The 20,983-nt window shown below is 52.0% G+C and overlaps 9 protein-coding genes across 9 annotated transcripts; 5 read left to right on the forward strand and 4 right to left on the reverse strand.

The window, feature by feature from the left end:
* Positions 1 to 270: 270 nt before the first annotated feature.
* On the forward strand, positions 271 to 1,995 carry CKM354_000742700 (uncharacterized protein; the record flags this gene model as incomplete). The annotated part of the gene is made up of 3 exons (XM_044802775.1): positions 271 to 1,104; positions 1,160 to 1,490; positions 1,556 to 1,995. The coding sequence occupies 3 exons, from the start codon at positions 271 to 273 to the stop codon at positions 1,993 to 1,995; spliced, it is 1,605 nt and encodes a 534-aa protein (XP_044658710.1).
* Positions 1,996 to 2,198: 203 nt separating this feature from the next.
* Positions 2,199 to 3,991, reverse strand: CKM354_000742800 (uncharacterized protein; the record flags this gene model as incomplete). Its single annotated transcript, XM_044802776.1, has 2 exons — positions 2,199 to 3,270; positions 3,321 to 3,991. 2 exons carry the CDS (start codon positions 3,989 to 3,991, stop codon positions 2,199 to 2,201), a joined length of 1,743 nt encoding a protein of 580 aa, XP_044658711.1.
* A 1,193-nt stretch (positions 3,992 to 5,184) lies between these two features.
* On the forward strand, positions 5,185 to 8,295 carry CKM354_000742900 (uncharacterized protein; the record flags this gene model as incomplete). The annotated part of the gene is made up of 1 exon (XM_044802777.1): positions 5,185 to 8,295. One exon carries the CDS (start codon positions 5,185 to 5,187, stop codon positions 8,293 to 8,295), a length of 3,111 nt encoding a protein of 1,036 aa, XP_044658712.1.
* Positions 8,296 to 8,774: 479 nt separating this feature from the next.
* On the reverse strand, positions 8,775 to 9,392 carry CKM354_000743000 (uncharacterized protein; the record flags this gene model as incomplete). Its single annotated transcript, XM_044802778.1, has 2 exons — positions 8,775 to 9,111; positions 9,172 to 9,392. The coding sequence occupies 2 exons, from the start codon at positions 9,390 to 9,392 to the stop codon at positions 8,775 to 8,777; spliced, it is 558 nt and encodes a 185-aa protein (XP_044658713.1).
* Positions 9,393 to 10,156: 764 nt separating this feature from the next.
* CKM354_000743100 (uncharacterized protein) lies at positions 10,157 to 11,040 on the forward strand (the record flags this gene model as incomplete). The annotated part of the gene is made up of 3 exons (XM_044802779.1): positions 10,157 to 10,206; positions 10,263 to 10,960; positions 11,012 to 11,040. 3 exons carry the CDS (start codon positions 10,157 to 10,159, stop codon positions 11,038 to 11,040), a joined length of 777 nt encoding a protein of 258 aa, XP_044658714.1.
* Positions 11,041 to 11,587: 547 nt separating this feature from the next.
* Positions 11,588 to 12,115, forward strand: CKM354_000743200 (uncharacterized protein; the record flags this gene model as incomplete). Its single annotated transcript, XM_044802780.1, has 1 exon — positions 11,588 to 12,115. One exon carries the CDS (start codon positions 11,588 to 11,590, stop codon positions 12,113 to 12,115), a length of 528 nt encoding a protein of 175 aa, XP_044658715.1.
* A 380-nt stretch (positions 12,116 to 12,495) lies between these two features.
* On the forward strand, positions 12,496 to 13,518 carry CKM354_000743300 (uncharacterized protein; the record flags this gene model as incomplete). The annotated part of the gene is made up of 1 exon (XM_044802781.1): positions 12,496 to 13,518. The coding sequence occupies one exon, from the start codon at positions 12,496 to 12,498 to the stop codon at positions 13,516 to 13,518; it is 1,023 nt and encodes a 340-aa protein (XP_044658716.1).
* Positions 13,519 to 13,831: 313 nt separating this feature from the next.
* On the reverse strand, positions 13,832 to 16,753 carry CKM354_000743400 (uncharacterized protein; the record flags this gene model as incomplete). The annotated part of the gene is made up of 3 exons (XM_044802782.1): positions 13,832 to 16,396; positions 16,449 to 16,606; positions 16,735 to 16,753. The coding sequence occupies 3 exons, from the start codon at positions 16,751 to 16,753 to the stop codon at positions 13,832 to 13,834; spliced, it is 2,742 nt and encodes a 913-aa protein (XP_044658717.1).
* Positions 16,754 to 17,859: 1,106 nt separating this feature from the next.
* CKM354_000743500 (uncharacterized protein) lies at positions 17,860 to 20,691 on the reverse strand (the record flags this gene model as incomplete). The annotated part of the gene is made up of 2 exons (XM_044802783.1): positions 17,860 to 18,884; positions 18,984 to 20,691. The coding sequence occupies 2 exons, from the start codon at positions 20,689 to 20,691 to the stop codon at positions 17,860 to 17,862; spliced, it is 2,733 nt and encodes a 910-aa protein (XP_044658718.1).
* Between the last annotated feature and the right edge of the window lie 292 nt (positions 20,692 to 20,983).

Here is a 20,983-nt window from a genome sequence, read left to right on the forward strand (position 1 = left end):
CCGCGCGGATCGACATCATTCCCACGTGCTGGACCCTTCCGCCTACTCGCTCACCGGCTGCAAGCTTATCTGCGTTATGCATGCTTAAGCCACGCCGTCAGAAAGCATCCTGTGCCTGACGGTGGCTGCTTGATTGCGGTTTGGGAATGCGTCTACCGCCTTGGCAGTATACCAACACCGAATGTTGAGCACGCATTCGTATGATAAGGCATCATTCCATTGTGCTTGCTGCACTATCAACTCGATTGAGGAACTCATCAGATAGCAGACATGGGTGCAATCAACTACAGTGTTGTTGACAGTGCTCCATTGGTCGAAGGACGATGGGTCTTACCCAGCATGAGGAATTTGGCTGCCATCACCATCACTTGTTACACCATCTACTGTTTGGCACTCGTTATTTACAGATTATTCCTTAGTCCTCTGGCAAAATTTCCCGGCCCAAAACTTGCAGCGGCATCGGACTGGTATGAAGTCTACTACGACCTTTTCGCAAATGGCGGAGAAGGAGGTGCCTTTACACGACACATCAAATCGCTTCACGAGAAGTACGGACCTGTGGTTCGAATCACCCCCACAGAGCTTCACCTCGACGATCCAGAGTTCTACAGTGAAGTTTACTGTGCAAGCACGTTGAGCAGACCAATGGACAAATCTCTGAAGTTTAAATATCGCTTTGGAATTCCGGATGCAACATTCAGCACGACCTATGCCGAGCAACATCGTGAGCGCCGAGCAGCTCTGAATCCTTTCTTCTCAAAGCAACGCATTCGAAGTCTTCATGACAAACTGTCCGAAATCACGGAGCAGATTTCTGGACGTCTGGCCAACGAGTACGCTGGAACTGGTAGGATCATCAATGCTGGTGACCTCTGGTCAGCGTTGACAATGGATGCTGTTTCAACTCTGGCTTTCGGTCGACCAATCAACTGTTCTGCCATGCCTGACTTCAGGTCGCCTCTCTCAGAAGGCTTGCAAAACCTTACTTGGGGGGCTCATTGGAATGCACATTTCAAGTTCATCAACGATACCATGAGTACTTTTCCCGACAAAGTGCTTGGTGCTCTCTTGCCCCCCTTCAAGCCCATCTTGGACTTCAGAGAGGTAATTTTCATCAAACGAAACAACCGCTTTCTTTTAGAGCTTACATTACACGCAGAGTATTCGTGCTCAGGTTCGAGGAATTCTGAGCGGCACAGACACTAAAGTCTCCACCACACCGACTCTATTCCACGACATCATCGACTCTCGACTACCCAAATCGGATCTTTCGCTCGAGCGTCTCACAGATGAAGCGATCAGTGTGAACGGTGCCGGCATGGAAACCACAAAATGGACACTTACCGTCGCCACCTTCTACATTCTCAACGATCCAGCAGTGCTCGCCAATCTCCAAGCTGAACTTAAGACCGCTATACCAGACCCTAAAGACATTTTACATTGGGATGAGTTGGAGAAGCTGCCTTATCTTTCAGGCGTGATTTCGGAAAGTAAGTAGCCTTTCAGTGTTCACATTCATCACCCAGTGATCGTATTGACATTTGCTTCCTCTTAGGTCTTCGACTGTCATATGGTCAAGTCCAACGCATTCCCAGAGTCAATCGCCTGCAGCCATGGAATTTCCACGGACATGTCATCCCACCTGGGGTCACTGTCGGTATGGATTCCTACCACATGCATTCCAACGAGAAAGTCTTCCCCTATCCACAGTCATTCAGTCCGGAAAGATGGCTCAACAACCCCAAGGGCCCAGACGGAACTAGAGCATTGTCGAATTACCTGGTTTCGTTCAGCCGTGGCTCGAGAGCTTGCATTGGCCTCAATTTGGCGTACATGGAGCTTTATGTTGCTCTAGCCACTCTCTTCCGACGCTTCGATTTGGAACTGTTTCAAACAACTCGTGATGATGTGGACTTCGCTCTTGATATCGTTGTACCGATGCCAAAGAAAGACACGAAGGGTGTGCGAATGGTTGTAAAGGGCTGTCTTGATTAGATCTCCGTAGTCTATGTCAAAAGTAGATCCATTTTTAAAAATGGAAGCTGTCACTAAATAGGATTCGAACTTGACAACTCCCAGTCCCGGTACTAAGCTATCCTCGATAGCAAAGAACGATACGAGCGAGGAGGTACCAAAGATGAGCCGTGATTCATGAGTCATGATTCATGAGAGATCTATGCCATGCTACAGACTAAGAGCTACGAAGTATTGCTCTTCTCATCTGTCCCAGCTTCTTGATCCCTGACATCTCTTCCCAACTTCCTTCTATGCACTATAGTCATGAAGATGACAACAACAGTAGCAAAGCCGGAGAGAGCAATGCATAGGATATATGCATCCCTCAGCCCGAACATGTAAGCATCGACAGTCGTCTCAAGTTCCTCCCCAGACAAGATAGTTCTCAGCTCTGCGGCACCAGCGGCAAAAATGTTCTGAGCCCGCGCAGCCCCAAAGCTCTCCGTCAATCTCTGCATCAGCCGATTATTCAGTAGTGCCTGCGCTACAGCCAGCCAAATTGAGCCCGCCAGCAGCTGTAGGAACAGGATGGTCGCCGTTACAGTGGCCAGGTCCGCTATCGCAACAACGCTCTGGCACACAACGATCGCTGTCTGAACGCCTAGACCCAGACCAAAGCCGGCGAGAATTTGGTATCCTATCCAGTGTCCTGCGGGACTGTTGCTACCCAACGTGAAGAGTAGCCCGTTTCCGACAGTCGCCATCGTGTTTCCGACAATGAGAAGTGGTTGAAATTCTTTCGTTGCAGACATGTAAACTCCAGCAACAATTGCCGAAGCACAGCTGCTGACGATGAACGGGATTGTTCGAATCCCTGATTGTTCTGCATTGACGCCGTCGACTGCCTGGAAGTAGATTGGCAACTCGTACAAGAGAACAAAGAAGCAGCTGCTCAGAGTGATTTGATGCAGACAAACGAAGCCGATCGTCTTGGTGCGGAGAAGTCGGATGCTGAGCGCAGCCCGCTCTCGCAGACGTACTTCGACAACAGCGAACACTGCAAAAATTGCTGCGGCTCCCACCAAGAGGCCAATGACCTCGGATGACGACCATGGTCTCTCGACACCACCATATTGAAGTGCAAGCAGAATGCAGATGACACCACCCAGCGTTAGGATCACGCCTGAGAAGTCCATCTGCAGGAGCTTCTCCTTCCAGGGTGCCGCAGGCGGTTTGGCGTGGGCTGGAGTTGCGAAGAAGATGGCCACGAAACCCATTACTGCGCCAGCGATAGGGAGATTGATCCAAAAGCACCTGCCTTCTGTTAGCTCTTTGCTCTGGAATACGGCTGCTGAACAGCTTACCAGCGCCACGACACCTGTTCGGTAAATATTCCTCCTAAAAGCGGCCCAACCACACTCGCTATCGTGAAGCTCGCAGAGATGACGCCTTGAAGAGCTGGCATCTTCGCTGGCGGAGCAACAAGTGCCACGATGAGATAGGTTCCAGAATTGATGCCAGCTCCACCGAAACCAGCAATGGCGCGCCCCAGGATGAGCACAACGGAGCTTGGAGCAGCTGCACATATGGCGCTGCCGACAATGCCGAATACGAACAGGGCTGTCAAGAAGACACTTTTGATCCCGAAGTACTTGTAGGCTTTGCCCCACAAAGATTGGAATGCAGCCATGGTGATAAAGAAGCCGCTGCCGTACCAGGCCACATCTTCGAGGCTGGAGAACTCGGAAGTGATTCGAGGGACCGCTGTTGAGAGGATCGTGTTGTCCAGAGCCACGAGGAATATGGAAAGGGCGCAAAGGCAAAGTATGAGAACAAGTTTCGAGGTTTTGGGATATTCAATCTCGGAATTCTGACTTGTGTGGTCCGCTTCTTCTGACGAGGTCATGATACTGGTGTTCTTGGAAGCTGTTTCCTCTGCTTTTACGTTCGTGTCGTTCTCCATGGTGTTAGTAGTCTTCGTGCCGCAGCTCGACTCCATGAGTGCGTGTTGGCTCTTGAGGTATGCTGATGGCATTGTTTGATCCAGGGCGTGCGGCTCACGTTGAACGCAGCAAGATACCCCTTGTCAAAGCCCATCCGTGCACCTACTCGAAATGTTACTGTGAAGCATGAGTTGCAGATCTTCTGCCAAGAGATCGTCCAAATCGCCTGGTGATCGGCCGTAAGCATGCATATTCGCTCCTGCCTCTTTTCCCACTTGCTTATCACAACAATGACACATCGTCAGCGTGGTTTATCATGCTGCATTGGCCACGCTAGCGGGATGGCGTCGAGCCTATACATCGCCGTCGACCAAATTTGTGCATTGCTAGCTTCCTGTCGACCACCGTAAGCGAGACGCGAATGGCTCAGGACTTTTGACTTCGTTTCAACGCAGCGTGACAGATATGCAACGACACAGTCAGGTGGCGAGACACGTGTTATGGGCATACCGTTGATCATTGCCTTGGACGAGACCGGTTTCCGTGACTGGTGTTGTCAATGTTCACGAGCTCGACATTGTGACTTTCTCCGAACCGTAGTCCATCTGTACTAACAACCAAGACTCTCATCAGGCTCAGGTCGCTCATGCCTATGTGACATGTGTACGGGCTTACTGGCATGACTGCCCGTGCCCAAGGTCATGAGACGACTTACACACTTCTCTGTGTTGTTGGGACAAAGCCTGCCTCCGACGGGCTCATTGCACGAAGAGCCTGACCGAATTCATACACGCGGCAGAATTGATGGCACGTTCGTAAAATCCTGGACATGCTCCAAGTGTTATACATGTTCCTTGCATCGTGCTGCTTTTGCCGTTGATTCCGGTCAAATATAGCCCGAGCCCCAAATCTGTGGCTTATTTCTCATTCACAGACGCGGAAGACCAAGAATTGTGCCATATTCCAAGAGCCGTATGTGCAAGTCGCAAAAGAATTGTCGTTCGATGGCGGTCGCGATGTGTTGGTGCTGTGGAAGTGAAGCGAGTTGGAGACAGGCGACGTGCTCCATACCGTAGCCAGCGGAGCCAAGTCCGCTCTTGTCCAAATGCGGTTAGGCTGATCGCGGTCGTTGCTTCAATCACGAATCGCGACCTCCAACTTCTCTCGCCCTTTGATCATGAGCCACCACATCATCACCACACGACATCACGGGGATGACCACAAAAACAACTAGAACTCGAGATTAGCGACACAACAAGAAGCCGCATCTCTGAAGCGCGATAAGATGCCACGTTACCTCGACATGGAGCCGCCCAAGAGCGTCGCCGCTCAGACGTGGCAGACGCTGTTCAAAAAGGCCATTCTCAAGCGCTACCGACCTGAGGAGCTTGCGAAGGCTTTCAGAGAACTTCAGATGCGATATCGAACCCGGTCTGGCGACATTGCGACCACTTTGCTCGGATTTCGGGCTGCGAACGGCAACCCTGATGATGTGCTTGTGTTCAAGTACGCCGAATTTTTGCTCAAGAACGACTACTTCACCGCGAGTGACCTGCTTTCCGCGCTCCTCAAGTCTTCGAGTTACGTCCGTTCCAAGACCTCGCCCAATACGAAATTCAGCATGCCGACTTGCGAGGAGAGAATTTTCATGATTATTACGCAGTTTCACATCACAAGCGATCTACCTTCATCCGCCGTCGCGCTACAGGATCTGGTGTTCATCATCTACCGATGGCTGAAAGTGGTTGGTGAAGATGTTGTCGGCAAACAACTTTCCGGGCTGCAGACCATGGATGCGCAACTGAATGGCATCTATGAGGCTCTCGCACAACTCACCTTGGCTACACTCGGAAACAAAGGAATGCGAAAGGTCACACAATACCGATGGTGGAAAGAACGCCGGGCGACAGTTGTCAATGAGATGCAGAATTACGACGTGAATGTGCTTCAGTGGATGAACTCACAACTGGCTGGGCGGCTACGAGCTTTGCTTAACGTCCCACCGTACTTGGAAATGGATGCCGACGGGAAGTACAAGTTCTCCGATGAGCAGATCCTAGCGCAAGTCGAGGAGCTTCCCGTGGTGCGATCTCGTGCTGGCATCTTTGTGTGGCTCAACGCTGCACTCGCTGCTCGACCTCTGACGGACGACATGACGATACTCACGTACATACAAGGCCGTTCCTCTGACAACCCTCAGTCCATTGTCGTGGATCTACTTGTTGCGGCATTCGACGTCCTTACAAATTTCATGCTGACGAAAGAACCTCGCCAGAATGCAAAGGTGGTCCGTTCCTTCATTTGCAACAAACTGCCAGTCTTGATCGCGATTCTGGCGAATAACATGCAGCCAGCGATCTCTGCAGATGCTTGCATACAAATGGCGCTCATGCCGGGTGGGATGATCTCTATGGACCCTCTACCTCCAATCTCTGCTGGCGCGACAGATGTTCGGGATAGTCTGAAGACCACGAGACTGGAATTTTTGCAAGCCTGCGTGTTGCACGGACTTGTGAACGAGCAGACGGTAGCCTTGATCCTGCAAGAATCAGTGGCACTACCGAGGGTCATCAAGCTCAACAAAGACAGTCTGGTAGCGCAGTGCGCAAACAATGTCAGCAAGCTCGCTGAGCACATCGAAGAGCTGGCCGGTATGCAAGGCAATGTTGGAGCAATCGCAGGATGTGTCGTAGAGACGGTCAACAATATGTGCATGAGCAAAGACACAATGTCCCTCAAGTCAGTGTGTGACAAGCTGATCAGGAGGATACCGTACATGGACTTTGTCATGCAATACACGCAGCCTGGTATGCTACTGCTGCCGCTCTGCAATCTTCTCAACGACTGGACGCACGATCAAGACCAAAGCGAGTTCACCCCGGCCTACGAAGAGTTTGCTTCTATATTGCTCTTCACGCTCGCCGTCATCTATCGTTATGACCTGTCCTTCGCCGACATCGGTATTCTGGGCGACAGCTTCATTGCTAGGCTACTAGAAGATATGACTGTCAGCAAACCACCCGGCGAGCTTCAGTCGGAGCAAGCATCGCAGCTGACCCAGTGGATCGAAGGCCTCTTTGCCGTAGATGAACATGGAGATACGAGTGGCATCGGTGACGAGGTCATGCGGCAGTGCTCGCCTCAATCATTCTACACCCTCGTTCCTACACTGTTTGAGCAGAGCATCCTGGCCTGTCGCTCCCAGGTCTTGTCGATGAACACATTCAAGTCTGGATTGGAATTGCTCCTCGAGCCGTTCCTGCTGCCATCCCTGGTGATGGGCCTTGGGTGGCTGGCCAAGCACTCTTGGGAAGATCACAATGACGCCGACGTCCTCATACAAGTCCTCGAAAAATTGTTGAATCCATCAAGTAATGCGCCGGAGACACAAGCTATGCATCGCGCAGTCCTCGCCATGGTCGCAACGCCGCTATACTGCTCGCTTGAGGAATATTGCCGCAAGCAGCCGAACAAGAAAGCAAATGAGCTACTGGAGCTTCTGAAACCCCATCTCAACCAGCAACGCTCGCTGCACTCTCGCCAAAGCGAGCTAGATCAATGGCAGCAAGACGAGAAGGGCCTACAAGGCCGCGTGCAACAAGCAATCCGAGAACTCATCGCTTGGTCGTCCACTTCCACAAGCCCACCGAATCCGCCACCGCATTACACGCACAGGACATTCGCAATAGCTTGTCAGTTGCTCGATAGCCAGACATTGTTGGATGCTATTATCGCAGAGGTCAACAAGACTGAGTACAATAACGTTCCTATCGCTCTCGACGTTTGCACATCTCTGATTTGTGCGCCTGCACCGGTACCAATGGGAGCGCAACAGGCTACTCACTGGACTTCACCTACGGGCCAATTGCGGTCACGCGTACGTATCGCTAGTGGTGATGCTCAAGCCATTCTAGACCTCGCAAAATCTTACGCCGAGACTCTGGTACGACTCGGCCGACGAGTTCAAGCTCAAATGTCGTTTGCGGCGCAGATGCCAGCGATAGCCATGCCCATGCCCATGCAAGATCAAAGCACCGATCAGATGATGCAAGACCTAGGCCTCGCGTTAGACAACAACACAAGCGCTTCCAACGTGGATGCGACAATGGCCACCAATGCTTCTGCCATGGCTTCGAATGCCGAAATGTCAGGCATGGATCAGCCAATTGATTTGACAAATCTCAACAACGCATCTGCTGACGAGCTGGCTAAATTGACTGTCGACGGCGATGCGATGAACCTGGATCAAAACAATCAGTTCCTTGCAGATTTCGGCATGGGCGTAGGCGACGCACAGAATAATGCACAGAACAATGCAATGACCAACCAGGATGACGATATCTTTGCAGGCTTAAATATGGACATGGGGGAGCTCGATGATTTTACATTTGATTAGTCGGGCGATGCAGAATCAACTGTTTCAGACAGCACGCTCCCGCCACAAGCAGAATCGCTCGCCCCAACACCAATTGAAATGCAGCTTGGTCCAGGTCAACAGCCTACACGCGAGTACTATCAGAGAATTCAAGATCAGCTTGTCGCCGAGGCAGCAAAGGCACAGGTTCGCATGCAAAGACAGCAGCAGCGACAACAAGATGCACAGCGCCGGCCATGATACCGGCAGCAAGGCGCACGGGCAGCCCCGTCAATCTATTAGAATGCCGATGTTGCGGTGTGGACTTTGGACTTATAGAGGCTTACGACTTCGCCATTGACGATATTCTTCGTTGACAGGTCGGTGACATATTCTTCAATCAACAAAGTATGATTACGCAACCCTGATATGAGCTCTTTTTGTACACATTGTTTTCTACGTCTGCGCGCTCTTGCCTTCTGAGACACTTGCTCTTTTGCGCCCCTCCTGTGTCACCAAATCTAAACCATCGCAGCAGCGCCCAGCATAGCCAACAACGCCCAAGCCGAATCTGCAGAAAGCGCAACACCCGAGTTGCCATCCGCAGCTGGAGCGGAGCTCTGGCTCGCTCCTCCACTCATTGTCTCAGACGGCGAAGTTCCAGTCGTCGAAGCACCGCTCTCCATCGCTGTTGTCTCGGCAGACCCTCCGCCACCTGTGGTCATGCTCTCAGATGCGCTCTCGGTCATTGTTGGCATGGCGCTCTCACTGTTTGAGCCTCCACTGCCGCTTGCGCCAACAGCTTCGAGTTGTACGTTTGAAGTTGGTGTCCCGTTTTGGTCGACTCCGACGCATTCTCTGTTCATCTTTCATCAGATACATTGTGGTATACCTTTTGCTCGAACGGAGTGCTCTTACATTGTAGTCTCCGAGAGGGCTTCGCAAACCGAATAGCTCGTCGGTGGATTGGAAAGGTCGACGTCGTCGGTCACGCGATACTGGTCGCCGGCTGCTGTACAGACAAGCGAACCATCTTGAACTTGGCAGTTGGTCGCTGCGAAAGATGCAGAGGCAGATTGAGCTGCTGCACCGGCTGCGAGCAGAGACAAGATGGAAGCGGAGATTATTTTGGCAGACATATTGAAAAACACAGCTCAGAAATGATAATTGATGTCGATTGCAGAGTGTAGACAACTTCTTACAACAGCTGAGAACCGACACCGCGTTTCAAAATATACCACTGCCAAGGCAGGATCTGTTAAACAAGATGAACAGGACGATCTTCAGCTCTTCACACATCGTACTTCCCAATATGGTATGTGTGGATAGGATCTGCGAGGCTGAGTGCAGCCTGAGGTTAAACTTATATCAGAGTTTACAGCCTCCTGGCTCTTCACTGGTCGTGTGTTGTTGATCGAGCTTGGCATGACTGGTCGCGTTCCGTTCTTATAGGGTGCGGGCCTCTGGGGATGTCCAATCACCGTGATTAAGGTGCCGCTGCTTCGAGACATCCAGGAACAGCAGGGAGTCTTCGTTATGCGTGTTGTTGCTTGAAGTATTGATCGGCTGCGACGCAGTCATGCCTACCGGGTCTGGCCATTCCAGCCTTCTGCGCCTGACGCGAATTCCAGATCTTCCATTCCATTGCTACGACTGCAATCAATATCTCGACATAGCATGCGGTGCTCTTTACATCTTAAAGACATGTGAAGCATCTAGGCAAGTGTTGAAGCACAAGGTGATGTTCCCAGGTTGTTTCCGAAGCATCCTCGGCCAAGGTTGTTATTGCCGAAGCTTGTGCCACGCGGGGTCACTCTTACTTCACTTCATGCTGACTGACCCTAGCATATACAGTGCCTTCTAGCTGCTGAGGCGCAGATTAATAACAGCAGACAACAATAAAATGCCGTACTCATTGAAGCTCAGAAACGTGTTGATTACAGGAGGCTCGAGGCATGCATGCACTACATAACGAAGATCACAAATGAGCAAATCTAACATCTACACAGAGGACTTGGTGCAGAAGTCGCTCGGAAATTCGCGGCAGAGGGCAGCAACGTCACGATCAATTACCACAGTCAAGAAGCTCCAGCTCAGGAACTCGCGAAGGAAATTGAATCGAAATACAATGTCAAGACTCTGGTCATCCAAGGAGACGGCGGCGTCGTCGAGGATATCAAGAAATGCGTCCAGGAAACCGTGAAAGCATTCGGAGGTCTCGACATCATCATTGGCAATGCCGGCTGGACGAGGTTCTCAAAGTTCGATGATCTGGAATCAATGTCCTACGAAGAATGGGACAAATGCTGGAATACTAACGTCAAAGGCAATCTTGCTCTCCTGAGAGAGGCAATGCCCATCTTCCAGAAGAACCCAGATGGAGGAGTGTTCATCATGACTTCGAGCGTTGCCGGGAAATCTCTCAGCGGAAGCAGCATGCCGTACAGTGTCACCAAGGCCGCGCAGATACACATGATGAAGTGTATGGCCAACACACAAGGGCCGAAGAGCGGCGGCAAAGTCAGGATAAACGCTGTTCTACCAGGACTTTTGTTGACCGACTGGGGGAACAAATATGGAGATGAAAGGATTAAGGCATTGACGGACGCGTCGGCGCTCAAGCAGGAGACGAAGCTGGACGATTGTGCGCAGGCTTTCGTTGATGTTGCCAAGAACACGAGCTGGACAGGTCAGGCTATACATATTGGTGAGCTTCTGGATATCCATTTGAGCACTGACGTTTGCTGATTCATTGCAGATTCCGGATTGGTCGTTGGACACATGTGAGGCGCTGCACTGGGAAGTAGAACTCAGCTGCATCATCCTCGAATGTGCCGGTTCGAACTCTGCATGTAATGTAGAAAGAAAACAGTCTCGGACAAAAATAGCGCGAGTCATAATAGTCCTACCAAAGGCGAGACATACACATTTGCTTCTGAGACAGCTTCAGGAGCCGAGAGCGACACTGCGGCATCGAGTGCGACATTTGAGCGGCTAGGGAAAGCCACTCCAACCACGAATGCGACTCTAGGAGCCGGCAAAATCACAAACCTTCTCCAACGCGAGGATTGTTTCGGCATGGCCATGTGTTGATGCTAGTCTGAGGCAGGTCTCAGGCGACAACGTGATCTTTCCATGATCGAGAACAGGTAACGCGTGTGTCAGAGCTGAGTGTATATCAGTCCCTTTCGCTCCCCGATTTCTCACAATTCTTCTCCCAGGCAGGCCTCACAGCAAAACACAACATTCACTTCAACAATCCCAAAATTTTTCACTCGCAAAATCTAAACCGCCATTCTAGCAAGCACTAGACTCAAGCCATCTCCGCACTACCATGTCTGACTTGATTCCAAGCAAAGGCGATCCTTCGCGCTTGATCAGACAAGCAGCAGCATTTCAAGCTTTTCCCAGCTGTGAAAATTCGCCGACAATCGAACAACCTGTCGATGCAATCGAACAGGAAACCATGAGCAACGCTTCAAGTAACGAGGAGCCATCTCGCACAAGATCATTGTCCGAGGAATCGTCCGACAGGAAGTCATCGCGCACGGACTCACCTAACGAAAGCTCGTCGACAAAGAAGCAACAACACGACAACCTGTCCGCTGAAGAGGACCCTGAAGAGGCACAATTGTCCAAGAAAAAGAGAGCACCGTTCCATTCAAAGAAGTCCCACAGAATCGATAAAGCCAATCGACGCTTGAAGTCCGCCAGTCCCATCAGACAACGAACACGAGACAGGAAGCGAGCAGATGGTGAGAAGGACCAGTTGGCTAGGGCCACCAGAGAGATGGCGGAAGATGACAGGGAAGCTGTGGGACTGAAACGCAAGAGAGAATCGTACAACTTTGATCAGGAGTAATGAAAAACCTATGGATGTGTTCGATGCAAGGACATGGGTTGGTGTGTCACTAGCTGGTCTAGCGATGCCGAAGTGGAGTTAATGTGCGCTGTAGTCTAGAGTTTGAATCGAAACAATGCGATTCTGAGCGGCTCGTCGCCATGTAACAGTATGCAGCGAACATCGAAGAAAGCTCGAAGGGAGTCTTGTTTGCTGATTCCACATTCACAAATATTGTTAACACTAACTTGAATGACATGTTTCTTTGACCGTTGAGCATTCCTTGTGACAAGCATTGCTACATATAACAGTGATTGAGACATCTGTCTTACGCTCCTCTGACTGACATCAAAGCAGCACGTCTCAGTTTTAGGTGCAACAATCGATCATTGTTGCATTCGATGGGTAACCAACAACTCAGCGAAGGGGCCATAGCCTTCCTAAAGTCAAGTCCAAAGATCTTGACACCGTCCAGTGATGACGACAGGGAGGCCGGCGACTCCATGACCGAAGAGCCCAATCTGAGTGCATTGAGACTGAACGAGAGCAATCCCGTCCAGCAGACGGACACACCAACACACAAACCACGAAGAAGAAGATCCATGACAGGAAACCAAGAGAACAAGGATACAGCAAAGCCATTCGACCTCACGAACCATCCTCTCCGGCATCATCAAACATACGAACAGTCATCGTTTTTCCGAGCAGTACCACCTCCACTGCCAGTCGAACGTTCTCAGAACCAACAACCAAAACCAGAACCCACGCACAATACCTTCGTCCCCATGAGCCTCTCTCATTTACCACCAAAACCTTTCACCTCCGTCTCAGCTCCATACCCTCCACCCACAATCCCACCACCACCCTTGCCTACCAGCAACCCCTCGCCAATCCACGCCCTCCACCCCCTCCTCACAACCCTCACAACAACCAAACTCGTCCGCTCCATCCACGCCCGCCTCCTTCTAAACCCCGACACTTTCGGTGCCCAAATCCTCACTCCCCTGCAAACTCTCTACCACCCCAACACCCACCAAGCCCTCCACCTCCTAAACACCTTCCCCCTCCACGAAGGCGAAAAGCTCCGCGCCCTCAGCGATCGTCAAAAACGCCTCGAAAGCCAGATATGCTTGTCGCAAGTTCTAGGATTTCTAGAGATCATGAAAATTCTCCCACCTGTCAGTCAAGGGACGAGTTTTGTGGTGGCGCAGGTAGAGAGGGAAGTGGGAAATGTTTTGGTGAGGATGTGTGAGAACGATGCACAGGAGAGGTCGAAGGAGGATATCTTGGCGATTCAGGAGTATTTGAAAAGCCAGATGGAGGTTGAAGAGCGGGAGCAACAGAAGGCAGGTGGTACGCAGATGGAGGGAATGAAGGACGATGCTTCATCGAAGGGCATCGTCCATGAGGTGGGAAAGGGATAGATGGCTGAGGCGTCGAAAAGTCTTTTTGCTAAGAGAAGGTGCTTTAAGCAAGTTCTGTGTCTCCCTCGACTGCGCAGCTGCAAAGATGGAAGATCAGCAAACGAGAGCTTCGAAAAGTTGGAAGAGGGTTTGCAGTAAACATGATTTATTGTATATCTTGATACAGTAGCAGCACAGCATGCCAACGATTAGCGGCAGCGATCACAAACAACACCCAAACAATCCATATTCAGAGTCCATCAGTCATTCCATCATGCGCCATCCCATGAACAAACAATGCAACAAAAGTCGTAACATCCACAATCATCACCATCTAACCACTGCACATGAGGCATGCTTCCGGGTTTTCTATGCTGCAAGCCAGCACGGCCTCGGCATAGATGTCGCCCTCACGAGGATCCTTCTTCTCCTCCTCTTGACCAGCAGTCTTGACTGCTGGCTCGGGAAGCTGCTCTTGCTTGGGCACAGCATCGAGACCATCTGTAGCGAGCGTCTCTGGGCTGTCTCCATCGTCGAGATCGGCAGGGAAAGGTGGGTTGACAACAGCAGAAGATGTGCGACCGAAAGTTCTCTTCTTAGGTTGAGGTCGCTCGCTCTCTGGTGGAGGTGTTGCAGCAGGTGTGACAACGTCTTCAGGCGCGATGGGCGACTTCTGTGGCTCCGTGTTCTCGTACATTGGCTTTGGCACCGCAGGCTTCGGCGAACTGACTGCATTATACGCACCAGTTCCGATACGCTTCTTGGCACCACCAGTGCGGGAGATGTTCGTGTCTGCGACCTTGAGCATCTCCTGGTCAACAGTGAACTGAATCGGAGCAGACGCGGCTTGTGTACGGAGGTAGTACATGCCGGTCTTGAGGCCAAGCTTCCAGCCAGTAAAGTGCATGCTGGTGATCTTGCCCATGGTGGGCTCCTTCAAGTGGATGTTCAAGCTTTGAGATTGATCGATGAAGGCACCGCGGTCCGCGGCCATTTGAACAATGTTGCGCTGACTGATTTCCCAGACAGTCTTGTACAACGCCTTGAGGTCGTCCGGAATGTTCGGAATGCGTTGCACGGAACCGCCGTCGGCGATGATGCGGTTCTTCATGTTCTCAGACCACAATCCACGGTCGACGAGATCCTTCAGCAACCATGGGTTGACGACTTGAAATTCTCCGGCAAGCACACGACGAGAGTAGATGTTGCTAGTGTATGGCTCGAAGCACTCGTTGAAGCCCATGATCTGCGATGTGGAGGCAGTAGGCATTGGTGCAACCAGAAGGGAGTTGCGGACACCGTGCTGAGCGATCTTGGCCTTGAGCGCGTCCCAGTCCCAGAGGTCTGAAGGTGTGACGCCCCACATCTCGTACTGAAGTTCGCCCTTTGAAACCGGAGAGCCCTCGTACGTCTCGTAGGGACCAAGCTTGCTAGCAAGGTCGCACGATGCGGTGAGCGCAGCGTGGTAGATGGTCTCGAAGATCTGGACGTTCAGGTGACGGGCCTCTGGAGACTCAAAAGGCATGCGTAGAGCCAGGAAAGCATCAGCAAGACCGCTGACACCGAGACCGATTGGTCTGTGGCGCATGTTGCTCTTCTTCGCCTCAGGCACTGGGTAGTGGTTGACTTCGATGATCTTGTTCAAGTTCTTGGTGACGACTTGCACAACCTCGTGGAGCTTCTCAAAGTCGAAACGCTCGTTCTCAAGATCGACGTAGGTTGGCAGAGCAAGAGATGCAAGGTTGCACACGGCGACCTCGTCTGGTGCGGTGTACTCAATGATCTCAGTGCACAAGTTGGAACTCTTGATCGTTCCGAGGTTCTTCTGGTTGCTCTTGCGGTTGGCAGCATCCTTGTAGAGCATGAAAGGTCCACCAGTCTCAGTCTGGGCTTCCAAGATAGCATACCAGACCTTTTGAGCGCGGACAGTCTCACGTCCACGACCTTCTCTCTCGTAGCGGGTGTACAGCTCCTCGAACTCGTCACCGTACACATCAGCGAGACCAGGGCACTCGTTGGGGCACATGAGTGTCCATTCTGCGTTGGCTTCGACACGCTTCATGAACAGATCTGGGATCCAAAGAGCGAAGAATAGATCACGTGCACGCACTTCCTCCTTTCCGTGGTTCTTGCGGAGATCCATGAAGGAGATGACATCTGCGTGCCATGGCTCTAGGTAGATGGCGAACGCGCCAGGACGCTTGTTGCCACCTTGGTCGACATAGCGGGCAGTGTTATTGTAGACGCGCAACATCGGGATGAGACCATTGGATGTGCCGTTTGTGCCTGCAATGTATGATCCAGTAGCACGGATCTTGTGGCAGTTCAGGCCAATACCACCAGCATTCTTCGAGATCATGGCGCAAGTCTTCAGTGTGTCGTAGATACCCTCAATGCTGTCATCCTTCATGTCGATCAAGAAGCATGAAGCCAACTGTGCATTCGGCGTACCAGCGCTGAACAGTGTAGGCGAAGCGTGTGTGAAGTATTTGTTCGACATGTAGTTGTAGGTCTCAATGGCGGCCTCGATATCGTCGCCGTGGATTCCAACAGCCACACGCATGATCATGTGCTGTGGTCTCTCGGCAACTTTGCCATCAATGCGGAGCAAGTATGAGCGTTCCAGCGTCTTGAAACCAAAGTATTGGTAGTTGAAATCTCTGTCATAGACAATGGCAGAGTTCAACTCGTCTGCGTGTTCCATCACGACCTTGTATGTGTAGTCTGAGATCATAGGCGATGCCTTTTTGTTCTTTGGGTTGACATAGTGGTACAGGTCCGAGACCACAGCAGAGAACTGCTTTTTCGTCTGCTTGTGGAGGTTGGAGACGGCGATACGTGCGGCGAGGATGGCGTAGTCTGGGTGTGTGGTGGTCATGTATGCCGCTGTCTCGGCCGCCTGAAGGTCTTCATTAGCCATGCAGTGGTGGAGGTGGAAACGCGTCACGTACCAAGTCGTCAAGCTGGATGGTGGTGACACCCTGATACACGCCATTGATCACCTTCATGGTGATGGCTGTGGAGTCAACATGCTCCGGGTCGAGACCGTAACAGAGCCTCGACACACGAGCTGTGATCTTGTCGAATTGAACACGCTCTTTGCGGCCATCTGAAAACCGCGTCAGTTAGGTGTTCCTCGAGCCTGATGGCGGGCTTTGTTCGTGGGTCGTGGCGAAGAGGCCTGCTGTCTGCCCTCCATACCCCCGCTCCATGCAGGTGGAAATGTGGTACACATACCGCGCTTGTAGACGAACATGGTCGTCAACGGCAACGAGGTCTGGCCTCGAGTGTGACGGGGATATCTCGAAAGAAGCGTCCAACCAAGAAGGCGTAAAGTGGTTGGCTATGGAGTTTGAGCCTCTCAAGCAGGGTATGTGATGCTTGAGGAGGGGGAAGAAGAGTGGTGGGAGGATGGTGTTCGTGCAAGAAGAACGAGACGACAAAGTGGGAGAAGATATAGCGGAGGTCCGTCGCGCCTGCCACAAACATGGGAGCGCGTTGAACGCGTGCAGCACGCGACGCCTGCCTTCGCTAGCGCGCTTTGTAAGCGAGGCTTGGCGCGAAAAGATCGTGATGAAATTCTCGTCTCATACGCGCTTCTTTCTCATCTCCGACATCGTCTTTCCACGCAACAACAGTACGCAATGTCGGCTTGTGCTGTCGTACAGAATGGTACGATTGCCGTGAAGAACCGCTGCATGCCCTCGTCTGCTTCGACCTGCTTTCAGCGATACTCATCGTACTGCACACGATCAACGGCCTTTTTGGCCTAGCAACTCCTTCCCTCATCCCCCAGCAATACCTGCTCAGGGTAGCGTTCTTCCTTCTGTCGAAAGGGACCCATCTGGCTCATTCGAAGGCTCGGCGACATCGCATTCACCACAGTCACGAGTTCAAATTTCGTAGCCTAAAGCAACCCCCAAGGTCTGCCAAGACCATCTCACTCGTGTTGCAGAATCTGAGCATCGGCTCTGAGGATTTTGCGTCTAATTGCTGAGATACATTTCCATAAGTGATTGAACTGTCGTGTCGTGTCAATGTTTGGCCGTACCCGAGACCTGCAAGATGTACGATTTCGTGGATTCTCCCTGCGTCGGATGCGCAGAACCGCAGCTCAGGCTGGAGTACTTTAGATGAAGCTTGATGCCATGGTCTGTTGCTCATTGATCATCTCATTATATTCTCACAGGCTTTTATATATGCCTAGTACACAGGATCTATCATGTCTCAAAACTCCTCTCTCACACAGTTGTGCGCCGCTACGCCATACAAAGTATCCAAGCCATTCTCTTACAACTTTCATCAACATACCCGTCGCCACGATTTCATAACGGTCCTGTCCTCCACCCCTTTACTCCCACCTCACAACCTAATTTTCACCCCCAGCCCCTGTCCCATATACCACAAGTCTTCCCTCCACCTCCCAAGTCTAACCCCCACATCCGCCCTCGCCGCCAACTTCAACTCCCCACCCAACGCCTTCCTCACAGCACCATACCCCACACTGCCCAACCGCCACTCAACTGGCAACTTCGGCGTCAAATAACCCTCTCCATCGGGCGTCTCCTTAACAGGCGGAATAGCAATCGGAACATCATACACAATATTCCCTACCGGATCTCCCAAAGAATCCGGATTCGAAGCTGGGTCATCATTATAGAAAGCTGTAGCGTTAAGATCTGTGATGACGAGAGTGGAATGTTGGAGAGGTGACAAGAGGAGGAACGTAGCGGAAGAGGAGAGGAGATGCATTGTGGCGTCGCGGATGAAATGTGGGCCGGAGGAAGATTTGCGTTTCTTGCTGTCGCCGTTGTCTTCGTCGTCGCCGTCAGGGTTCCATGGGTCGTCGGGAGGTTCCTCTGGATCATTGTCTCCGTCATCATCGCCGTCGTCTGGAGGCGCGACGTCGCCGAGTTTGGGAGCTTGCACTTCGATTGGAAAGCGTGAGAGCGCTCGGCTCAGTTTGGGGTTCGCGGGAATGGACTTTTCGTGCATTTGTAATGTGATGGTCGTGTTCCAGCCGGAAATATATTGGGAAATGAGCTCACGGCCTACAGCTCTTGCTTCGGGGCCGCTGATGTCGAGTGGGGCGTACACAGCTTCAACTGAGAGACCTGCGTTGAGGCCGGTCGTGATTGACAGGTTTCTTGCCGTGGCGTGCCCTAGCAGTGAGCCATTCTTGATGATGTGAATGTCGATATACGGAATGCTCGCAGTATAATTGGTAGGGTTAGTGACATTGGCGCCAGCAACGATAGTCAGTGACGATCTTGTCGTATTGACGATGTTGAGATCAGTAATTTTGGGGTTAAGACCTCCTATGAGATCTTGCCCGCCATGTTTTGGCGGATCATGGCCATCGGGAGGAGGTTGAGGTCGCGAGATAGCTATAGCATACTTAGCCTATCTACTCTTCTAGAAAACGTACAGTCGTAGCATCATGATGCTGTACACAGTGTGCAATATATGGCGAGGTTAAGACCTACGCTTGATGGGAACTGAGCCTTCCGCGGGTATCTTCCGAATTGCAAAATCTCCCAACGCCGTGTCAACGCCGACATCAACTTCGGCTTTGATGGTCATGACCACCGTCTTCGTGCCAAACATAAGAGCTTGGATAACATCTGTGAAGACGTCCTCGTCTTGAATTTCAAGCGGAGCATCTTTCACAGCACTCTGTACCAGAAGAGTCGGGCCTTCGTCATCGCGGGCATCAATGCGATTGCTGTTGGCGTCTTGCCATTTGCTGAGGTCGAGGCGGCCGAGTTTCTTCTTTTTGTAGAACACGTCTGCGTCGGCGCGGACCTTGTTCACGTCTATGCTGAAATTCATCTCTTCCGGCAGAGAGATGGTCGCGAGGACATTGGCGCTGATGCGTGGATTGCTGGCTGGAGTGCCCGGCTCCGCCCATGGATCAGGCAAGCTGAAGTGTGTGTCTGTCAAGGAAAAGTTCTTGATCAAATGACCAAAAGTGCGGCCTGGCACAGGCACAGGCACTGTGATGTCTCGCATCAGATCTGTGATCCAGCCCGGCATGTCGAGCGAGGGCGAATCAGAGCCGCGCACATAGACAGTGGCAGTCTTGCCATGTATGTAGCGTCCGAGGAACATGTCGAGTGGTGACATGGACGTGCCTGGGCAGTCTTGTGTCAAGACAGAAGGCAGCTCACGTACAGTTCCAGTTGCATTGGCCACGACATTCTTCTTCGGCTGAATGTGGATCTGCTCGGTAATGGCATCTGCGAGCATGATATATGGATCGCTCTTTTCGCAGTTGTCTACGAGGATACCGAAGCCAAGCGGAGGCACAGTGAAGTCGATTGGGAAGTCATTCTGTACCTTGATCGACACATCTGCGGCCATTCCCTTGCCGGTAGGGATATCCACTTCCCTGAAGTTCAACTTCTTAATGTCGTATGCGGGTATCGAAGGAATCTCGTCGCCACTGAAAGTCATCTCTTGTTGGACGAATTGTTGGCCAAGGCTGATTAGCCCGCTCTTCAACGGGACCTGAGCTCTCCCCATGACGCGTAATGATCCTAACCGGCCATCGATCCAGTCGTTGGCAATGGCTCTGATTCCGTCGACATCACCCGGCTCGAGATCAGTCAAGAAGTCGATACCGGTGATGTGCTGATCACGAATATAAGCCTTGATTGGGGGCAGATGTGCCACGCCCAGAAGCACGTTTCCGTATTCGGGCAGCGAGACGGCCATGTTGCCCTCTCCTGTCTCAACCTCCTCGGCGATGTATGTGCATAGCTTCCCGAGCCTTCGCACTGAGGCTTGCTTGACTCTTGTCGAATCAAGCTTGAAGTTTCCCTGCACTCTTGCACGCACTCCTGTCGCGGTGAAGGAGTCGATGGATAGGCTCGTGGGCTCGAATACGATAGCCTCGGCAGCATATTGCTGAACTGCTGTCGGTGCCACGAAGGCGAAGATGATGATCAATGCAGCGACAATGCATAGTATCAGCAAGGCGATCAGGCTCGGCCACCGTAGCTTCTTCTTCTTGCGGCCGCCTTTGCTGCCTTGGATGCCTCGTAATAGCGATGAGGCGGAGGAGTCGTTTTGCGGTCGGCTCTGTTCGGTGCTTTCTGTTTGACCTCCGGGCAGCAGTGGTGTATTCTCCGACGCCCCGAAGTCACTCTCGTGCTGCTGGGCCTCATCATCCTCGCGACGCGAATCGGCCATGGTGGTTATCGTGCTCGTGTCGTGGTCGGGCTGATCGCTACGTCACCAGCGTGCGACGCTCGTCGAGGAGGCCTTCATGCGATGGAGGCGAGGATGCCGGCGACAGGAAGGAACAAAGAAAGTACGAGGATGGGTATGGGCAATGGAAGCGTAGGAGATGTGTGACCGGGTCAGGTGATGGTTCGCATCAGTGACTAGACTGCTAGGCTGCTCGACTGCGGCTGCGGTTGGATCATGCTGGGCGACGACGAATCATGTGAAGGCGGGGAGACGATCGGCGGAGGGAGTCAGA

This window comes from Cercospora kikuchii (genome assembly GCF_019650295.1).
Source record: "Cercospora kikuchii DNA, contig_00004, whole genome shotgun sequence".
In the NCBI taxonomy this organism is placed as follows: domain Eukaryota; kingdom Fungi; phylum Ascomycota; class Dothideomycetes; order Mycosphaerellales; family Mycosphaerellaceae; genus Cercospora; species Cercospora kikuchii.